General features: G+C 55.3%; 1 protein-coding gene across 5 annotated transcripts in view; it reads left to right on the forward strand.

Annotated features, from left to right (window-relative positions):
- Window positions 1-1778: 1778 nt before the first annotated feature.
- The window catches only part of IL16 (interleukin 16), a 94438-nt gene continuing 76636 nt past the window's right edge, over window positions 1779-19580 (forward strand). Inside the window, exon 1 of one of the 5 annotated variants that reach the window (XM_023254819.2) lies at window positions 1779-1908. In XM_023254819.2, the coding sequence (XP_023110587.2) occupies window positions 1869-1908 (40 nt within the window). In that variant the 5' untranslated portion in view covers window positions 1779-1868. Of the gene's footprint in view, window positions 1909-7294; window positions 7765-19580 lie in introns of those variants that run through there. The other 4 variants (XM_023254818.2, XM_023254817.2, XM_023254821.2 and 1 more) reach the window with 4 other exon arrangements.

Consider the following 19580-nt stretch of genomic DNA (forward strand, 5'->3'; position numbering starts at 1 on the left):
GCCTACATTGTGGGGAAATCACCACGGACGTTGGCAAGTTCGTAGAGGAAAACACCCTCAATTCGACTCCCCGAATTGCATCTTCCTTCAAGCATATAGATCCTACCGATCACTCTGCAATTTGTAACCAATCTGTTCCCTCGGTAACGTGGTGCAGACGTCTTTCCATGACAGCGCTCTGTACTTATCACACCGTTTTGATTTCCGCAAAGCGTTCCGCGTTTACGTGGCCCCGTCTCTCATCGTTGCCACAGCGGGTCCCGCGAGGACGAAGGCCAGGGTTCTGGCCCCCGTGCTGCTGGCGGCCGAGCCGAGGGTCCTGCAGTTTCGCGGCCCCGGGCGGTCACTCGGTTATTCCGAGCAAGATAGGCCTGGTGGTGGCAAAGTGCCAGCTCTGGATCCCAACCCCCAGCCCAGGATGGGGATGACTCTCAGGGAGCTGTTCCCGCTCTAGGTGCTGATAGCAAAGGTTTTTCTGTCAACCTTGCAGCACGGGCCTGAGAAACGGTTTTTTTCGGGTGTGTGCGGGGCGTGCGTGTCTGCAGAGGGACCGCAGTGACCTGGAGGTGGTTCGAGCAGAGCGATGCTCACTCAGCAGGCTTTGATTCTTCAAGATCCTGAGTGGTGGTGGCACTGAGTCTGGTCTAGTGGGGGCTCCCGGCAGGGGTGGGTCACCCCGGGACCGGACCGCGGTCTGTGCCACTCGGTTCCTGGTGAGGTTTGCTCTCTATCGGATGGAACAGGGTTGCCTTTCGGTCCTGTCATCCGTTGCGGCGTCTCCAAAACGGTCACATTCTCCCCCAGTTTCCAGCTCTGACTGTTTGCCTACTTATTGTATATTCTTTTGGTCTTTTCGGCGGGGGAATCCAAGGATTTATATAACCCAGCAATCAAGTTGGTCACTTAAAATAATAGTACATCTTGTCCAAGTCTAAAAATAAAATCTCCTGGTATGAGAAGACAAGTGGGGGGAATTGGGTACAGTCGGCGGAACAGATTCTACAGCCCGCTCAGCCGGGGCTCGCGCCCACTTTTCTTTTATCCCTGCTTGTCCCGGCATGGGCGGGAGTCAGAGCGCCTTCTGTTTGTCCTGATTAAAGTCAGCCTCCACCTTCCCCGGAGCCCAACTGCCCTTCTGGGGACACAGGCTGCATTCACCAGCAGCCGCTCTGCCCCAGCCCTTTGCAGATTTTATGAAAGGCGTTTTCACTTGGATTAAACAGGCGCTGTGTTTGTGTGTGGTGTGTGTGAAGGAGAAAATGAATCACTTCAACTTTGGGCAGAGATTTTAGGTGTTGTGTTTGTCCCTTGCAATTACATAAACACACCAGAACTCATTAAAAACAAAAAACAAAAAAAGTCCGGGGGGAGGGGAGCTTGTAGTGGGGAGCAGTCTAGCCCTTGGGATGATCGAAACAGTTTAGCACATTTTCCATACGTTCGACCTCAGAGAGGGTTGTGTTCAGTCCTCTCCCAGCAGAGTCTGAGTCCAAAGGAAAGTTTGAGGTTTTACATTTCTGTTTGTGGTACAGGAAAAGGCTTATGATCTGAGGGCTCGATCCAGTGAAATAACATCGCCTTCATGCACAGTTGCTTCGCAAGAAGGGCAGGGGTGGGAAGCAACCGTTCTGAGACGCTCAAGATTTGCTGGCAGCTGGAAAGGGCTTCTCTCCCTCCCTCCCTGCCGGGGGGGGGGGGAGAAACAGCTCTAACGACGACTTACTTCGTACTTCTAACTCCTGTTCAAATACTCCCCGCCCAGAAGCTGCCGGTGATCCCCCGGGCTTGTCGAGTGAGCTGAGCCGGCTGGGGCTCTCGGGCTCCCGGGGACTTTTCCCGGCTCAGCCTCCTCCTCGAAGCCCCGCGGCATGAGTTTGCAGAAGAGAATCTTCCCCCGCAGGGAGACCGGTAAGTGCAGCTTCTTCTCAGGGGGTCCCGGGGAGCTGGATACGGAGGGGTTGACTCTCCTGACATCCTCAGGGAGGGGTCCGCTGAGCATGATTTTGGTTACGCCGTATTGTGTGTGTGTGTGTGTGTGTGTGTGTGCGCGCGCGCGCGCGTGCACGTGTGTGGAGCAGGACGCATCCCCGTCTGTCCGCGTTGTCTTTGCAGAGCCGGCTGGATGCTCAGTAGTCTGCTGGGCAGAGAGGAGAGGGGCGAGGGTATCGCAGCGCCCCTGCCCCCCCCAGAAGAGGAGAGGGAGCCCTGACTGGTGCCCTCACTTCCTCTGTGAGCGTTGCTGGCAACCCTCAGGGAGCAGGGGCATCGGAGCAGTCCGGGTCCCCACCCGCTGAGCTCTGGTCCTAGCAGGAAACAGAACAGAAGGGGGAGCTCCTGGGTGTCTCCGGAGAACAGAGCAGGGGCCCTCTGAGTCTTGCAGGGCTGGGCGCGGGGAGGGGAGAGGTGAGGCTGGGAGGGGCCTGAGCGCCCTGGCCCGACTCCCTGCCTTGCTGCAGGTATAGATCCGATAGATGGTTTCTTTGACCACCTCCGTTTGCTCTGGAAACATGAATAAACAGGCACCAGGGGAAAGGATTTGAACCCCTCTGCTCAACTTTTAAAGTCAACACTGGCAAAACTTCAGTTCTGTTGTAACTTTGGCATCGGAGAGTAAACACATGGTTTTCTTTAAAAAGGGGAATGAGGCAAGTCAAAGGCACACTCTGACTGTTCCGGCTCCAGGAAGATATGGAAGATACGGCTGGAGCCCTGGGCTCCCTTGGTGAGGTTTCACTCAAGCGTCGCTGGGGTCTGAAGAGAGGCAGTGGCACGTAGGGACCAAGAGCCGGGCTGTGGGGTCCAGCCACCTGGGGTGCGGTCTTGGCGCTGAGGTGAACAGGCTAGTTGACTTGGGGCAGGGTGTGTAACCTCTCCAAGGCTCGGTTTCCTCCCCTGCGAAACGAGGGCCATGGATTCCTACCTCACAGGACTACAGAAGCAATAAAGGAGATAACGCCTGTGAAATGGCCCGAGCATCATATGCGTGGTGCCCGGAACTCGGGAGTGTCTGGATGCAGGCTCCTGCCCTATTGTGACACGGGAGCCCTCACAGAGCACCCAGGGCTTGGGGATAAAGGGAGCGCTCGAGGGCCAGGCCGCCATGCCTTCCCTCTCTTACAGCAAGTGGGCCGAGCCCTCAGAATGTCTCCCTTTGGCTGTGGACCATATGGATGCACTTACTGGGGAGTCTTCAAGAGCTGGGCTTGACCTGGTATTCAGTAGGTGCTCACAATTTGGTGAAACCATTTTATTTCTGGGGACGTCTTGCCACTTCCTGCATCGCCTTGTTTGGTTGGGTGTCCCGGTAAGAAAACAGAGATTTGCGTAGGAAGGTCATTGGGGAGTGTGCTTGGGGACACCACCTGTGAGGGGTAAGGGAGGCAGAACTGGCCAGAAGGAAAGCTGGGGGGTGGAAGGCATGGTGATCCACCGGATCCCACGGGTTCTATACTCCCGCGATGACCCATCATTGCCTCCGGGCTGCTCTACGGCCGGGGTACGACCTTGGACGAGGTGGCTGTCTTTAGCAAAGGGTAGTTCTTGGAGAGAGACTCAGCTATGACCATCACGGGGGTGACCCTTCTTCAGCTGTGGGAAGGAGTGCCTCGGTCCTGGGTCTGGGCGCTTCTCTGGGGCACAGCCTACAACATCACTTCATAGTGATGATTAGGGGCGCCTGGGTGGCTCGGTCGGTTGAGCGTCCAACTTCAGCTCAGGTCATGAATTCACAGTTCATGAGTTTGAGCCCCACGTCGGGCTCTGTGCTGACAGCTCGGAGCCTGGAGCCTGCTTCCGATTCTGTGTCTCCCTCACTCTCTGCCCCTCCCCTGCTCACCCTCTGTCTCTCTTTCTCTCTCTCAAAAAGAAACGTTAAAAAAAACAAAAAAAAAATAGTGATGATTAAGTCCCCTTTTCTCTTGAGTTCCGCTATAGGATAACTGGGGATTAAATGCATCAGGCTCTGTCCAGTTAAACCCTTACACTGTAGCGTGACCCGGGAAAACCCCTTCCCACGGTGGGGTCGCTTGTCCCCGTCTAGACGGCGGAGGGACTGACGGAGCAGCGTCGGCCTCGAGGAAGACTCCCAACTGTGCCGTTTCACACGTGCACGTTCTGAGCGTGTGACCTCGTGGCCGCTTGGATCCCCAATGGTAGGTCACGTGACGTCCTCCCCAGGCGCCTCCACGACTCCTGCTGGAAGTGGAGCCCCAGTTCCCCGGGGGCCCTCGGGACTCCCCGTGGCCAGCCGTCAGCAGGAGGGCTGGGCCTTGGAGACGCAGAGGGCAGCTCCGCGTAGGGCTGGAGCGTGGGGAGTGGGGGTCTGCACTCCTTCTCCCCTGCAAGCTGGTGTTTCTCCCGAGGAAACAGTAGAGCCACGTGAAGGGTCACCATACTCCTTTGGTGGTTAAGAGCTGCATGGGGCTGCCCAGGACCACGCGGATGTACCGGGTCTGTTTTATCGCCCGCTCGCCCCACCACCCATTTTCTACTTATTTTTCAATCCGCAAAGAATGAAGTCACTTTCTCGAACACTTGGAACTCATTTTCAGCCATTTATTTAGAGCATTCTAGGCACCGGGCTGGGCTCCGGGGACGGAGTGGGACACGCAAGATGAACGACACACGTGTGTAAATCGGACACGGGGTGCCGGGTGTCTTGGGTGCTCTGACGGGGAACTGACCTAGTGGGTGGGTCGGGGGGCTCCCCTGAGGTGGGGCTGTTTGAGCCGAGCTCTGAACGGGGGGTGGTTACATGGGGGCAGGGGGAAGCAAGCTGTAGGTAAAGGGAACAGAACATTGGAGGGCAGAGATGAGGGAGGAGAACTGTCACAAATCTCACCAGCTAATGAGCCACTGTAAGCATTAAAAAAATTTTTTTCGGGGCACTTGGGTGGCTCAGTCGGTTAAGCGTCCGACTTCAGCTCAGGTCATGATCTCACGGTCCGTGAGTTCGAGCCCAGAGCCTGGAGCCTGCTTCAGATTCTGTGTCTCCCTCTCTCTCTGACCCTCCCCCGTTCATGCTCTGTCTCTCTCTGTGTCAAAAATAAATAAACATTAAAAAAAATTTTTTTTTTAATTTTTCTTTTTTAAATTTTAGAGAGAGGGAGAGAGCGCGCGTGTGAGTCGGGGAGGGGCAGAAGGAGAGAGAACGAGAATGTCTAGCAGGCTCTACGCTCAGCGCGGGGGCAGGGGGCTGACACGGGACTCCACCCACGACCCCGGAGGCATGACCTGAGCTGAAACCAAGAGTCAGACGCTCAGCCGACTGAGCCACCAGGCGCCCCCGTGAGCGTCTTTAGTGTACCTCGCCCGTCTGTGCTCTTTGCAGGGTTTAAGAAAACTGCTCAAGGGGACTTGTTAGCTCAGGAAATACAAGCTTTTGCTGGAGGGCAAGGCCTCGAGACCCTCCTCTGTGAGCATCAGACAGTCACCACGTTCCCCACACCTGGTGGCCGGCCAGGTGTGCAGCCGGGGGCGTCAGTGTGATACCAGCCTCCCCCCCCCCCCCCCCCCCCCCGGAGCTGCCCTCAGCACCTGGCACCCACTCCTTTGACCTTGCACAGCCCGGGAGGCAAACGCGATTCTCTTTACTTTGCAGGAGAACAGAAGCGAGGCCCCGGGGGTGGGGGGCTTGTCCCCGCAGCGAGCGGCAAGGCAGAGTTGAACCCGGGCGGGTCTGTTTCATCCAAGAGCCCGAGGTTTTCGACGCTGCGCCGTGGCTGAGCGAGACCAAGGGTGACCCTCACACGTGCGCACGATTCCACTTGAGCGTGGGGCTTGTCGGTTCCCGCAAGGGGAGCAGAGCCCCCACCCGAGGGCCTCAGAAACCCACATCAGATGGCTGTGCCACGACGGATTTAACCGTCCCCCAAATTACTAATTCTCCAGCCTGCTTTCCACTGTATTCCTTCCAAAGCAGGATGATGAGACCTGTTCAAACGTACAGAAAAGTGGAAGGAATTGTGCTCAATGAGCATACCCCGCGTTTAAATGCCACAAGTGACATTTTACTCTGTTTGCCTTAACGCACGTCCGTCCATCCCTCCATCCGTCTGTCCGTCCATACGCCCATCTTACTTTTTGGATGCATTTCCAAATAAGTTTCTTTTATGTTTATTTATTTTTGAGAGAGAGAGAGAGAGAGAGAGAGAGAGAGAGAGAGAGCACAAGCGGGGGAGGGGCAGAGAGAGAGGGAGACACAGAATCCGAAGCAGGTTCCAGGCTCCGAGCTGTCAGCACAGAGCCCCACGCGGGGCTTGAACTCACGAACCTTAAGATCGTGACCTGAGCTGAAACCGAGAGTCAGCTGCTTAACCGACTGAGCCACCCAGGTGCCCCCTGAGCAACGTTTTTTTTTGTTTTTTTTTTTTTAGTGTTTATTTTTGAGAGACAGAGAGAGACAGAGCATGAGCAGGGGAAGGGCAGAGAGAGGGAGACACAGACTGCGAAGCGGGCTCCAGGCTCCGAGCCGTCGGTACAGAGCCCGACGCGGGGCTCGAACCCACGATCCGTGAGGTCAGGACCTGAGCCCAAGTCGGACGCTTAACCCACTGAGCCACCCGGGAGCACCATAATTTCCAAATAAGTTTTAGGCATCACGACCCTTCACTTCTAAACACTTCAGCACGTACGTAAATGAATCTGAGCGCAGTATTTGTTTATTCTCCTCTGAGGTAAAATGTACATACGCTGAAATGTGTGTACAGGAAGTACACCCTTGAATTAATTTTGAGAAATGGACACACCTCTGCGAGGCCGACTCTCAGCACAATGAGACACATCCACCCCAGAAAGCAGGAAGCTCCCCGCCCCCCAAGCCCCTTCTCAGTTGGGTTCCGCTGTTACCAATAATCTATCGTGTGTTGCTAAATTTAACAGTGCCTGCTTCGTCCTGCCCCGGCCCTCGGGTCCTTCGCCTCGCGGATGGCGCTGGGGCACTGAGGTGGCCTGGGGTGGGGGAAGGCAGTGATGCTCTTTGCTGAACCCGCACCACCCGTCAGGCGGTGAGCACGTTTCTTCTTTAAGTCTTTTTTAAGAAAATATTTATCGTCACCTTAGCTAATGTATGGCGTGTGCCGTGTGCTCTTGGCTTCGGGACTGGGTTCCCGTGACTCATCGCTTACACACGACCCCCAGTGCTCATCCCAACAGGCACCCTCCTCGGTGCCCATCACCTGTTTCCCCTCCCCCCCCCACCAACCCCCAGTTTGTTCTCTGTGTTCAAGAGTCTCTTATGGTTTGCCTCTCTCTCTGTTCGAAACTATTTTTTCCCCTTCCCTCCCCCCATGAAAGGAAAACCCTTTCACTAAGGGGAAGGCTGTAGCTCAGAAGGGGAGTGGCTTACCCAAGTCGCACAGCCGGTTAGCATCAGCCCAGCCTGGTAAGAACCAGCCCCGGACTCCTGGGCCAGTGCTCGTTCAGTGCCCACTCCGGCCTCCCGAGCCTGGAGCGTGCACGCGCGTAGCTGGGCGTGCATCTGGTTCCGTTCTTCTGTCTCTGTCCGAGTTCTCTCTGAGTGTATGCGTCTGCCCACAAAGACCCCTCTCTCCCTCTCTCCCCCCTGCCCTTTCCTTCCTCTGTCTCTCCCTCTCCTCCCCCTTTCTTCTCACAGCTGTTGGGCAGTTGCTTGGGGGACCGTAAGGGCTACAGAGAGGCGTAAGACTCAGTCCACAGCACGGAGAAGCTCACGCTTACTGGATGGGACGTGCAGGAGTGAGTCGGCGTGGAGTGCTTTGGGAGAACAGGAGGACGGCTCCCGTTCCGGTGAGCTGGGAGGGGTGTCCGGGAGGGCTTCCTGGAGGAGGTGACTCTGAGCCAAACCTTGAAAACCCTACAAGAGCTGGCCAGGAGGCCGGCGCCTGCGAGTTGGAAAGGGCAGCGCGTGCGTGCGCGGAGGTGTGGAGGTGGGAGGAAGCAGCGGCGACTGGGGGAACATCAGGCCCGGGGGAGAGAGCCAGTGACCTTGGGCAGGGATTTGAAATTTTTGCGTATTGAGTCAGTCGTGTCGTGATCATAACAAATTAAGAGAAGAAAGTGGGGATTTGTTCATCTTCACAGACGTTGCTTTCTGGTGCCAGGCAGGACGGGGCGCTCGTCAGATAGCTGTGCGGGCAGAAAGAGGAAAGCAGGGAGTAGCCCCCTCGCTCCACTGGGGGAGGGGACAGGCATCCCGCCTGGGGGACCTCTGGCATCCTGTCAGAGAGGGCCAAGACAGGGACTCAGCTGCTCCCACACCCTTGTGAGAGGCGACACCCCGAAGCGAACACAGAACACGCTGCTCCTGCCCAAGCCCTGCTGAGTGGACACGGTTGACCCCAGGGGCCCCGTGTGTCCTTCATTAATACCTGGCCTTCCTTTGCGGCCAGGTGGAGAGGAGGCATGCGGTGCCAACAGTCCTAATCTGGGCCTTGGAAGCGCAGCTCACCAGCCTGACCGCTCCCTCCTGCTCTGGCGTTAACCCTTTCTAAGCCCGTCCCGTCCCGTCCCGTCCCAGGCTGACCCGTGGGGCAGGCATTTCCAGGTCGCTCAGCGGCCTTCCTCGGACACGCGCGGCCTGGACTTCGTTGTCAGATACCCTTGGGTTCAGGTCCTGGCTCTGAGCCTTGGGAAAGTGGTTTTACCACCGCGCGTCCTCACTGTCCCTGCCCCGGGCAGGAAAACAGGGGCAACCAGCAGCCCCCCGCCCTCCGGGCCGACCGCGGAGCCGGATTCCGTGCTGACAGCACCTGGCACGGCGTGTGCGCACACGGTCTCGTCGTGCTGGTCTCCCAGCACTCTTTTCTCACGGGCTGTGGCCGTGGCTGGAAGCACGTGCCTCCGTGGGTCCAACCCAAAGGGTTATCAGAGCCCCGGGAAATGAACTCTCTTCCCTTGGAGGGCCCCACGGGGTCCCGGTCTGTGCCCTTCAAGGAGCTGGGACCGAGAGTGTCACTAGGTTTCTGAAGTTCCCTTTAAATCTGTACCTAATCAGATTCATCTGATTAAGAAAACGTCTGTGCGAGCCCTGTGTAGGCTCTAAAGCGCAAACAAATGTGGGAGCTCATTACACGGCATTAGTCACTTATTTATTCGTTCGGTTGTGGGTTGATTCACTCGGTAAATGTTTATTGAGACCTTCTGGGCCAGGCATGTCCCAGAGCCGGAGACCCTGCTGTGAACAAGAGTGACGATTTCTGTTCGGGGTGCTTATGCTCTGGAGGGGACACGCTCTGTGCAGTTTTTCTGTTAACTTGAAGCTGCCTTAGGGGCGCCTGGGTGGCTCAGTCGGTTGAGCGTCCGACTTGGGCTCAGGTCATGATCTCTTTGCTCAGAACTTTGTAAGAACTGGCACATCTCCGGCAGCACAGTCGGAGGGGTCCGAGGACCAAAGCCATCCCGCGGCCGAGTGGGCCAGTCCCCAGGGAGGGGATGCCTCACCCGTCCGGGACCATGTGCCTGGCCAGGGGCAGGAAGCCTGCTTCAGGGCCCACGGTCTCCGCTCCTGGACCCTGGGGTCGAGTTTTGGGGTGTGCAAATAACTACCAAAACGTGGAGGCTGGGAGGGAGAGGTCCCACCTGGGAAGTCAAGAGGACCGCTGGTGTGGGGCCTGGGGATCCCCGGTCGGTCCTCAGGTAGCGACCCCAAGCAGGAAGCAGGAGAAGGAGTTCCTAACTGAGAAGCCCCAAGGCTGGCGACGTGGGTCTGGGGGTTTTCGACACGTGGGTGGCCGGCACGCTGGCGGGACCGGCCCTGATCACACAGCGTGTCCGCGGTGCGCGGAGCGAAGGTACTTCCTGGGGGGCTGGGCGGGTAACAGGAAATCCGGTGCTCGCCGGGGTCTACCAGCTGTCTGCAGGTGCCTGCCGGTCTTTCCGTAGCTGGAAACGCGGACGGGTGCGCGTGTGCGCGCGAAAGCGTGTACGCGTGTCAGCGTGTGCGTGTGCAGGTGTCCGGGGGCGATCCCACGGAAGTGAACTTTGGGTCTGGTGCTCAGGGGAGACTCAAACGCACATGAGTGATGGGAGGCGCGCGCGCGGGGTGGCTAAGGGGGGCTTCCTCTCCCGTCGCCCCACCGCTCAGGGACTCTGCGCCCTGAGCCCTCAGTCCCGTGGGGCCGATGAGCGAACGAAAGCTGAGCCGCGACCAAGATCCCGTCGTGAGGCCTCGGGGGCCCCCCGGCCTGCTCCCCCCTCCCTTCCCACGGGCACGCGGGGAGCCGGCCCACGGGGTGTCAGGCCGCGGAGGGAAGCCCGTCCTTTGCCTGGAGGGGGTCCCGGGGGGCACAGGCGCCGTGCGGTTTCCACCTTGAGGTGCAAAGCACCCTGGGTCAGTAAGGGTCTGGGCGCGATGTCCCCTACACTTCGGAACGAATTCGCTTTCTGATAGTCAAGGAGGGCGGGCCATCTGATAGGAGGGGAAGGCAGGGGCTGGATTCAGGCCTGGCGTAGGGAGAAAGCTGGGGGTCTGCGAAGGGTGAAGCGACCTCCAGAGGCCGGGGGGACTCCGTCGGTCCCAGCCTTGCTGCCGGATTGAGACAGTCCCAGGATCTGGACCCTGGACGCTGGACCCGAGCCCCGGCTGCGCTGTCCCCCCTCCCACCCACCCCCAAGGAAAGGGGAGAGTCTGTGCCTGCTGACCGAGGCCTACATTTTCTGCTCTTGAGAATTTCCTCCGCGGCCCTCCAGACTCAGCCCTGCGACGCGGGACGGTCCCCCACACCCACTGACAAAGACAGCTTTGTCTCCGGTGCGTCTCCCTGTGACCGTGGGCCTGGCTGCCGGGCAGTGGCTGGACTTCTGCAGCCCCACACGGAATTGCAGGGGCCTCCTACGGGCACCCACAGCCTCGGAAGCCCCAGGAAGCCCTGAAGGGCTTGTTGATGGGCGCTTGGAGCGCATTCCATTTTTCAGAAGACAGGGCCCCACAGAAGCCCCCGCCCGGCACGTGCCAAGCGTTCACGAGGCTGTGCTTAGGGGACACGTGTGGGAAGCTCTTCAGGGGGCAGATGGGCTGAATGCCACCCTTAGATTAAGCTCTCCAAGGGGACATGCGGGGCGGGGGGAAGCACCCCGGTCACAAGGCAATCATCCCGACGGGGGAAACAGAGGCGCCTTGTCCCTGTTTGCTGGGGCCCTTGACGCGCTCCTATAAGTCATGTCCTTGGCTCTCCAACTCGAACCACCTGGAGGGCTTGCCGAAACAGAGGGCCAGGCCCCGCCTGCCCAGGTCCTGAGTCAGGAGCCTCAGAAACTGCATTTCTACGGGCGCCTGGGCGGCTCAGTCGGTTAAATGTCCGATTTCGGCGCAGGTCGTGATCTCCTGCCTCACGGGTTCGAGCCCCACGTCGGGCTCTGTGCTGACGGCTCGCAGCCCGGAGCCCGCTTCGGATTCTGTGTCTCCCTCTCTCTCTCTGCCCCTACCCCACTCACGTTCTGTCTGTCTGTCCGTCTCTCTCTCTCAAAGGTAAATAAACAGTTAAAAGAAAGGAAACGTGCATTTCTAGCAGATGGTGCTAACACCGTTGGCTTGGGGGCCAGACTCGGAGAACCGCTGGGCTGCCTCAGCTCCTGAGAGCCAGTTTTTACTCTAGGGACAGAGAGGCAGTGTGGTGCCGTAGAAAGAGCCTGGGCTTTGGTGCTGGGCGGATCGGGATCAGACTCCAGGCTGGGTGACTGCAGGGAAGTTGCCAGACTCTGGCGAGCCAGGGATGGGCTATGACCCAAGGTCACCAGGTCTGCGCATAGCAGGTGCTCAACGAATTTTTGTGCAGTGATTTTGAGGACGGGTATGATAACATTGGCTGGACTGGTGGCAGGTCGTGGGAGCCGACGTTTGCGTAAGGCTAGCAGCGTGTCAGGCCCGAGGAGGCCTGCTGGGGATCGGGGGTTCCGGGCGGGGCCGCCCCCTCCCGGTGTTCCCCGCAGCCCAGCAGATGGTGGCCTTTGTTCCGGGGCTCAGCTTCCCAGCGCTGGCAGCCTCCCTTTCGGACCAAGGCTTTTCACGGGGAGAAATCAGATGGCTCAGGTCGGGAGTCTCTAAGCAAACCCGCGCCAGGCTGGACGCGTTCGCCCTGAGTCACCTGTCCAGAGCAGGTGGCGAGGGCAGCGTCTGACTCAGAGCATCCCAGCCGGCGGCGGGGCCTGGGATGGGACCCGCAGAGCGGCCTCTGGGTGAGGACGGAAGTCTATTTCCCATCCTCCGCCGGCTCTGACCCAGGCTGGGGCCCCAGGCTGTCCCGGGGCAATGGTGCCTTCACCTCTGCTGGGGAGCCGGAGAGAAAACTGAGGGAGGTGGATGCCCTGGGCACCGCGTGCAGGGAGGTAGGTGGGCCCAGGTGAGTGACGGTCCCTCCGCCGGCCGCTCTGACCGGGAGGCTGGCCCCTCTGACGGGCGTGGGGGAGGCTCTTGGTTGCTGGAACCTGACGTCATCTTTGGAAGCTGTGCTGGGGTGGAGGCAGGAGCAGAAGCCAGACGAATCTTAGGGTGGGAGTCGTGAGCCACCGCGGGGCGCAGTGAGTGAGGAGGAAGCCGCGTCGGAGCTCGTGGGGAGGGGACGGGCCGGTGACCTCCTGCGTCTGCTGTGCACGTCCCGCGTTCCTGGGGCTTCTGGTTCTGGGACATCCGACCGGCGGCCGAGACCCCACCCTCGGTGTGGGACGGGGACACCATGGGAGGCCTCCCGGCTGCCGGCCAGCTTCCTCCTCCCCAGGTGCACGGGGGCCGACGGGTGTCTCTGACCTTGACCGGGGTGGGGAGGGCAGTGTCTCTGCGTGTCAGCCACGCGGGTGTCGTGGGCGGGCTCCCACCACTAATTCCCCACCTTGCTTGGGTCCCAGGGTGGGCGACCCTTCGGCTGAGGAACGTGCTTGTCTCTGCCGGAGAATGCGGTCCCCGCAGATGCCCTGGCGCTCTGTGGACACAGGGAGGCGTCCCCCCTCCTTCTCGTTCCCGGCGGAGCCCCTCAAAGGCGGCACCTTTGTCCCTGGAGCCCAGCTCCGGGCCAGCCTGGGGAGCCACTGTCCGTGGGCTCCTGCCCTTCCTCTTGGCGCTCGGGAAGGAGAGGAGAGGTCTACTCTTCTCCTCCGTTCGTGCTCTCGTCCTGCTTGTCCTGTGGTTAGGTGGCCGTCAGCATTTACGACCGCCGTGGAGGGCCCCTCCTACCCTCCGCACCTGACAAGGACAGGAGCTGGCGGGGGTGGGGGAGCCGGTGCCCCCTGCTGTCTGTTGGCTTATTCAGCCCCAGTGGTGCTCATCGGTGATACTCAGTCTGCCAGGCGCTTCCTGCCCCAGGTGCTGCCTTAAAGCCTTTGCACATGGCATCTTGTATGAGCCTCTCGGCACCCCCCCCCCCCCCCTTCGGTCCTGTGTCTCCAGAACAGAGAGGTGAGGCCACTTGCCCGGGATCTCCCGTCTAGAAAGGGGGCACTCCGGATCCTCACCCCAGCCCGACTCCCACATCTACACCCGTCATTGCTACACGGCTCGGCAAATGTCTGCATTTCCTAATCGCCAAGATTTATCTTTCCTGGGTAGAAGGTTGGGTTATAATTGCCGAGAGCAGGTGTTTGCTGGCTCTTTCCATGCATGGGAACCTTCCCGGAATTGAAATCTTTCCTGAGAACTCATTATAAACCGTCAAAAGCCGAATTGCTCAGGCGGGGGGCAGGGGGCGGGGGGCAGGGGTGTGGGACCCGTCCTTTGCCAGCCTCCCCCATCCCTTTCTGGGGGGCCAGCAGTGGCCCCAGCGTTTGGGGGTGAGGTGGGGAGGGTGCGCTCGGAAAGGAAATCCACTCACCAGCCGGATGGGGTCCTTGCTCCCAGCTGACTCTTCAGTTTCATCAGCCCGAATTGGCGATTCGGTCCCTTTGCTCCCAGCTCACACCCCCGGGCTCCAGGGCCACCAAGAGATCTGCTCTGATGGGAGGACAGGAGGGTCTTTTAAATCTTTCTGCCTCTGTACATGTTGTTCTGTGGATGTGAAGTGCTTTCTCTGGAACCTCCTGCCTTCCTTTCTCCGGGTGGAAAACCCTCATCCGGCTTTCCAGCCTCAGCTCACGGGCTGATTCCTCAGTGAGGCCATTTATCAAGTCACTTCAGACTGTGGCCCTTGATTCAAACCCGTATGATTAAACTCCCCACGCTGGGAATATTCTCCGTTCACACGTCCGTCTTCTCCAACGGGCCGTAAAAGATCGTGTCTCCCCCCTCGACACCCATCAGTGCCTGGCACAAGGTGAATCTCCGGGAACGACCTGTGGCCCAAATAAGTGAATACCAACATCACCGCAGCCTTAACTGTAACAACAGTAGCTGGCATTGGCACTGTCCCCGTGGGCCAGTGACAGATTTTCACACGGAAGACGTTTTTTTTTTGGATCCCGAGACCCAGATCGGTGCGGAGAGGACCACGCTCGCGTACACGGGCACAGAAATATCCAGTGAGGGTATGATGGTTCTGAGAGCTTCGAGTGTGGTCAAGAAGGCAGCCAGCAATAGGAATTGATTTCAAGTTCTTCTCTCGGCTTCCAGCTGGAAGAAGGACAACTGAACATCGGTCCCGTACACTAGGCAAGGTTGCCCACGTGTGGTGGCAACGCTGAGGGTCCCTGCAGCCAAGACTGCAGAGCAGAGAAGGGGCCAAGCAGGACCCGTGGGCTGCCGGGAGCCGCTCTGCTGGCCACCCGTGGAGATGCTGGAGGACAGGGTGCACACGGGTGTGGAGCTCGGGGCTGACGGCGCCCCAGGGGCTGGGCCCACCCCAGGCGGGGATCTGCGCAGGAGCTGTCCTCGCTGCGGGGGGACAGCCGGCGCCGGGGCGCGCTCCCTGTGGCCCACCGCAGCAGGCGAGGCGAGGCTAGAGCAAACACGGGCCCCTTCCTCTTCCTTCCACGTGGAAGACACAGGGGATTTGAGGGTCCGTCCCAGCTCCTGAATCGGAGTAAGGACAAGCAGGTGTGGTGAACTGGGAGCCTCAGGGGCCCAGAAGAACGGGACTAAGCGAGAAATCAAAGCTAGCACCCCCCGTAGGAAGCGGCTGTGGGAAATCCGGGAACACTTCAGACGCCCGATCGTCTTCCGTGTTATCTGTGTTCGTGCTTTATCGCACCGTAGTAAGGGTGGTGTTTCACGAAACTCTTGCCTTAGATACATGTATTTGTGTACATAATACATTTACGTTTATCAACATTTGCGTACAGACACATCTTACGTGTGTTTACGTGGTACGTATCATGAGGTAAAATGTAAACTCTTACAGTGAGAGAAGATTTACAGAGTTTCGAGAAACAGTGGGTGGGATTTGGAAGGGAGATGCTTAGGGAGAGCGTCCTAAGCCGCAAATATTCCCGATGTTGCCTTCCAACCCGGTGGCCTTGTCCCCCTCGCCCGAGGCGGGGACCCCGGACTAAGTCGGCTATGGGTTCACGTCTTTCTGTTCTTGCCTTTTCTTAAATGGGTCAGGAGATCTGGAGCAGCAGGGAGGCTGGGTGGGGTGGGTAGGCCCCCGGCCCCCGGCCCCCGGCCCCCGTGCCTTCGCTCGCTCTCTGAGTGTGCGCGCTAGCCAGTTCCAGCCCCTGGAGCAGGGGGCCCCCCTCCCCAGGCGCGTCCTGGGTGACGCGCTTTGCACCCCCTGTGCAAAGAGGAAACGCAGATAATACGACTGTGTGTGCCCGTGTGTGTGCGTGTGTGTGCCTGCTCATGTGTGCGTTGAGAGAAAGAGAAATAATCCTGAGAGGATATATAATCTCTTACCAAAATGCAAACCAAAACCAGTCACCTTACACACACACGTGTGCACACACACACACACACACACACACTGGCAGCTGTAGCACCACAGAGTCTGGGAAGTTCTTGCAGGCAAAGACTCCGTGACGACGTAGAGCTGTGGGTGGTTTTGCATCTCTCTGTGTCTCCTGCCTGGAGATGGCTGATGTCAATCTCACGCCGTTGCAGTCGGTTGCCCAGGAAGGGGCCTCGGTTGTTCACTCGCGGGCGTGTTTTGAGCATCTTTCTTGATCCAGATCTTCTGCCAAGTAGCTTGGACTCTGGGTTTGTTCATTTAAAATGTTTGCGTTGTTCCTGTCTTTTATCTTTCTCCCTCCTTAGATCGAAACGAAGTAAGGTGCACCCGTTTATTACTGATTTATCGTATTGCCGCTTTGTATTTTAGTTTTTTTACAAAATTGGCTTTTGATAAAAATGTTCTGGTCAGTAAAATGCACAGTGACCGGTTTTCCCCCATCCCCCGGCCTGTTCTTCAGAGACCATCCTGATGACAGTTTGGTGAGGACTCTGAATTTTTCTATTTCCAAACACACGCACGTACACACACACACACGCACACACACACGCACAGAAAGATCTACCTCATTCTTCTCCACACCTGCAGAGTACCCCGTGTCTCTTCACACTCACCCACAATAGAACACAAATACGCACGGACAACCCACCAGACTTGTGCCAGGCCTGGGGTTGCTAAGTGTTTCCCACTAGAGGTTGTCCAGGAGAAGTTACTGCACAGAGTCTATGAGGCTCTATGTGGATACATACATCTCTGAAGTTCCAAAGAGAGACTGCGGATTCTTTGGAAATGTGTGCACCACGTTGAAAACACTGAGTCACACCACACATGGGCTCACAAAATAAACCTCAGTAAATTCCAACGAATAAAAAATGTCCGGGACGCATCCTGTGGCCACGATGCAATTAAACTGGAATTTTCTAATCAAAAAATTATAAGAGAAACAAGGCTAAATCTTGGGAATTCGGCCATAAGAAATTAACAATGACCACAGCGACCTTCAGAAGAAACTGGAAATCACACGTGCAGTTATAGACCATTTAAAAAAATAACAATTAGAGCGCCATATTTCAAAATTCATGGGGTTGTGGCCCCAGAGGTATTCAGAGGAGAATTTCTAGCTTTAAATAATAATGATGATGATGATGCCACTAACGGCAATGACAAATAGTCAATAAATTGTATTAAGGGATTTATATCCAGTGGGATTTACATCCAGTATTTTATTATTTTGTTTTATTTACTTTATTTTATTTTATTATTTTGTTTAATTTATTTTATTTTATTTATTTTATTTTATTTATTTTATTTTATATTATTTACTTTATTCCATTTTATTTTATTTATTTTATTTTGTTTTATTTCTTTTATTTTATTTATTTTTTATTTTATTTATTTTATTTTATTTTATTTATTTTTTATTTTATTATTTTGTTTTATTTATTTGATTTGATTTGATTGATTTGATTTCTTTGATTTGATTTCTTTGATTTTATTTTATTTTGTTTATTTTATTTGATTTTATTTATTTTATTTGATTTTATTATTTTGTTTTATGTATTTTATTTTATTATTTTGTTTTATTTATTTTATTCCATTTTATTTATTTTCTTTTATTTATTTTATTTTGTTTTATTTATTTCCTTTTACTTATTTTATTTTATATTATTTTATTTATGTTATTTTTACATGTGAGATCTTGCCAGTTATGGGATAAATATGTAAGATTCATCACTTACATAATAAGTAACCATTTTACAAATGGTTCCGTTCAAAAAAGAAACAAAAGGGCTGGGGAAATAACATAATCAGAGACATTTAGAACCTATATAAAGAAGAATATAAAATTTGTTTGAAGGTCCGAAAAGAAAATCTGAGCAAATATTAAAAAAAAAAAGACGGGCGCCTGGGTGGCGCAGTCGGTTAAGCGTCCGACTTCAGCCAGGTCACGATCTCGCGGTCCGTGAGTTCGAGCCCCGCGTCAGGCTCTGGGCTGATGGCTCGGAGCCTGGAGCCTGTTTCCGATTCTGTGTCTCCCTCTCTCTCTGCCCCTCCCCCGTTCATGCTCTGTCTCTCTCTGTCCCAAAAATGAATAAACGTTGAAAAAAAAAAATTAAAAAAAAAAAAAAAGACAAACTAATTAAGAACGGTTCTTGGTCCTCCCTCAATTTGTCTGTAAACCCAAGGCAATCTTCATAAAAACTTCAAGCAGACATTTTAGAACCTGAGGGAATCATTGTGAGGTTCCCCAGAACTACTTGTTGACAAAAATCAGCCATAAATTTCAATTTTGTTCCTCCAAATAGGAACCTTTATTTTTCTGGTTTTAAGTCTGATACATGATGGCTGTAAAAGGAAATAGGCCCTAGGAAATTAGTTAAGTACAAAGGAAAGGCTGTCTGTATATCCCATCCCCCAGCACTTTATGCACCTTCCAAAACAAAAAAGTTATTAACAGTTCAGTGTTCACTAATCCAAGTCCATTTCTGTAAATAAACCTAGTCTTGAGGCCTATTTTATGGTGTTTCTTTACATCGGAACATATGGCGGACCTCTTTCCACGTCCACCTATGGAGATTTGTCGTAGCCGTCTTACTGGGTGGGAATGTTCTGGAAAGTGTCTAACATGGTCTCTCACTCATGGACTTTTAGGTTGTTTCCACTGTTTTACTTTTTTTGAGTGATTTGGGTTTGTTTTTTTTTTTGTCCATACTCTATGTCAGGCATTAAGCTAGGTAGTACCTCTTGGAGGTATTTTCTTTGGGGCTCTGGGCGGTTAGCATGGTCGTCTCTGCTCCGCGGGCCGTCGGCTAAGCTGCAAAGACGTTGAACACCGGGCTTGAGGCTGCACAGGTGAGCGGCACACTGGGTGTGCAAACTAAGGTGGCCTGCGGGTCCCAGCCCTCAGCTGGTACATTTGTGCTCCTGCCTGTGCCTCTGGCCAATGACAAACACCATCGTGTGTGGCTTTGTGCCGCTGGCTACCCGCTTCAGGTGCAACAGCATTTCCTGGGTGTGTCCCTGTTTGAAGCCCTGTTCCAGGCACCTGGGTTTAATGGGGAGTAGACCTTAGCCAATCCCATCCAAAGAGTGACCGGTGGATGTGCCTTTCTTGAATGTATCTAGATCCTTCTTGAGATTAATTAAATCTTCAGCCTTTACCACATTACAGGGAGTGAACACTGAGAGGGAAAGTCCTGTCTTGCTTTGTCCTTTATCTTAGAGGCCTGGGTCTTGGGGAGGGCATCCTGATGACCCCACTTGTGCCCACACATGGATGAATGAGATGGCCTTCCAGGCTGTTGGAAGGTAAAGGGCTTCTCTTGCTTCTTACACATGTTCTAGGCTCTTCCAGCAAAGCACGTTCCAGAATATCTGTGTGGGGGTAGGGGGAGAACCTACTGTGAGCTCCATGTCACTATGATATTAGTCAGCTATATGGGGTCCTTCATTCTGTGGTCCTAGGTGGGATGTTTTCCCTGGTATTAGTCAAGGTTCGCCAGAGCAACAGAACCAATGGGTGGGTAGATGGATGGATGGATGAATGGATAGATAATGGAAGGATCGATGGAAGGAAGGATGGATGGATGGGTGGATGGATGGATGGACAGACAGAGGGATGGATGGACAGATGGATGGATGGAGGATGGATGGATGGATAGATGATGGAAGGATAGATGGAAGGAATGATGGATGGATGGATGGATGGATGGATGATGGGTGGATAGGTGGATAGATGGATGTATGGATAGGTGGATGGATGGATGAACAGATGGATGGATGGATGAATAGATGATG

Source organism: Felis catus, chromosome B3 (assembly GCF_018350175.1).
Source record: "Felis catus isolate Fca126 chromosome B3, F.catus_Fca126_mat1.0, whole genome shotgun sequence".
Lineage (NCBI taxonomy): Eukaryota > Metazoa > Chordata > Mammalia > Carnivora > Felidae > Felis > Felis catus.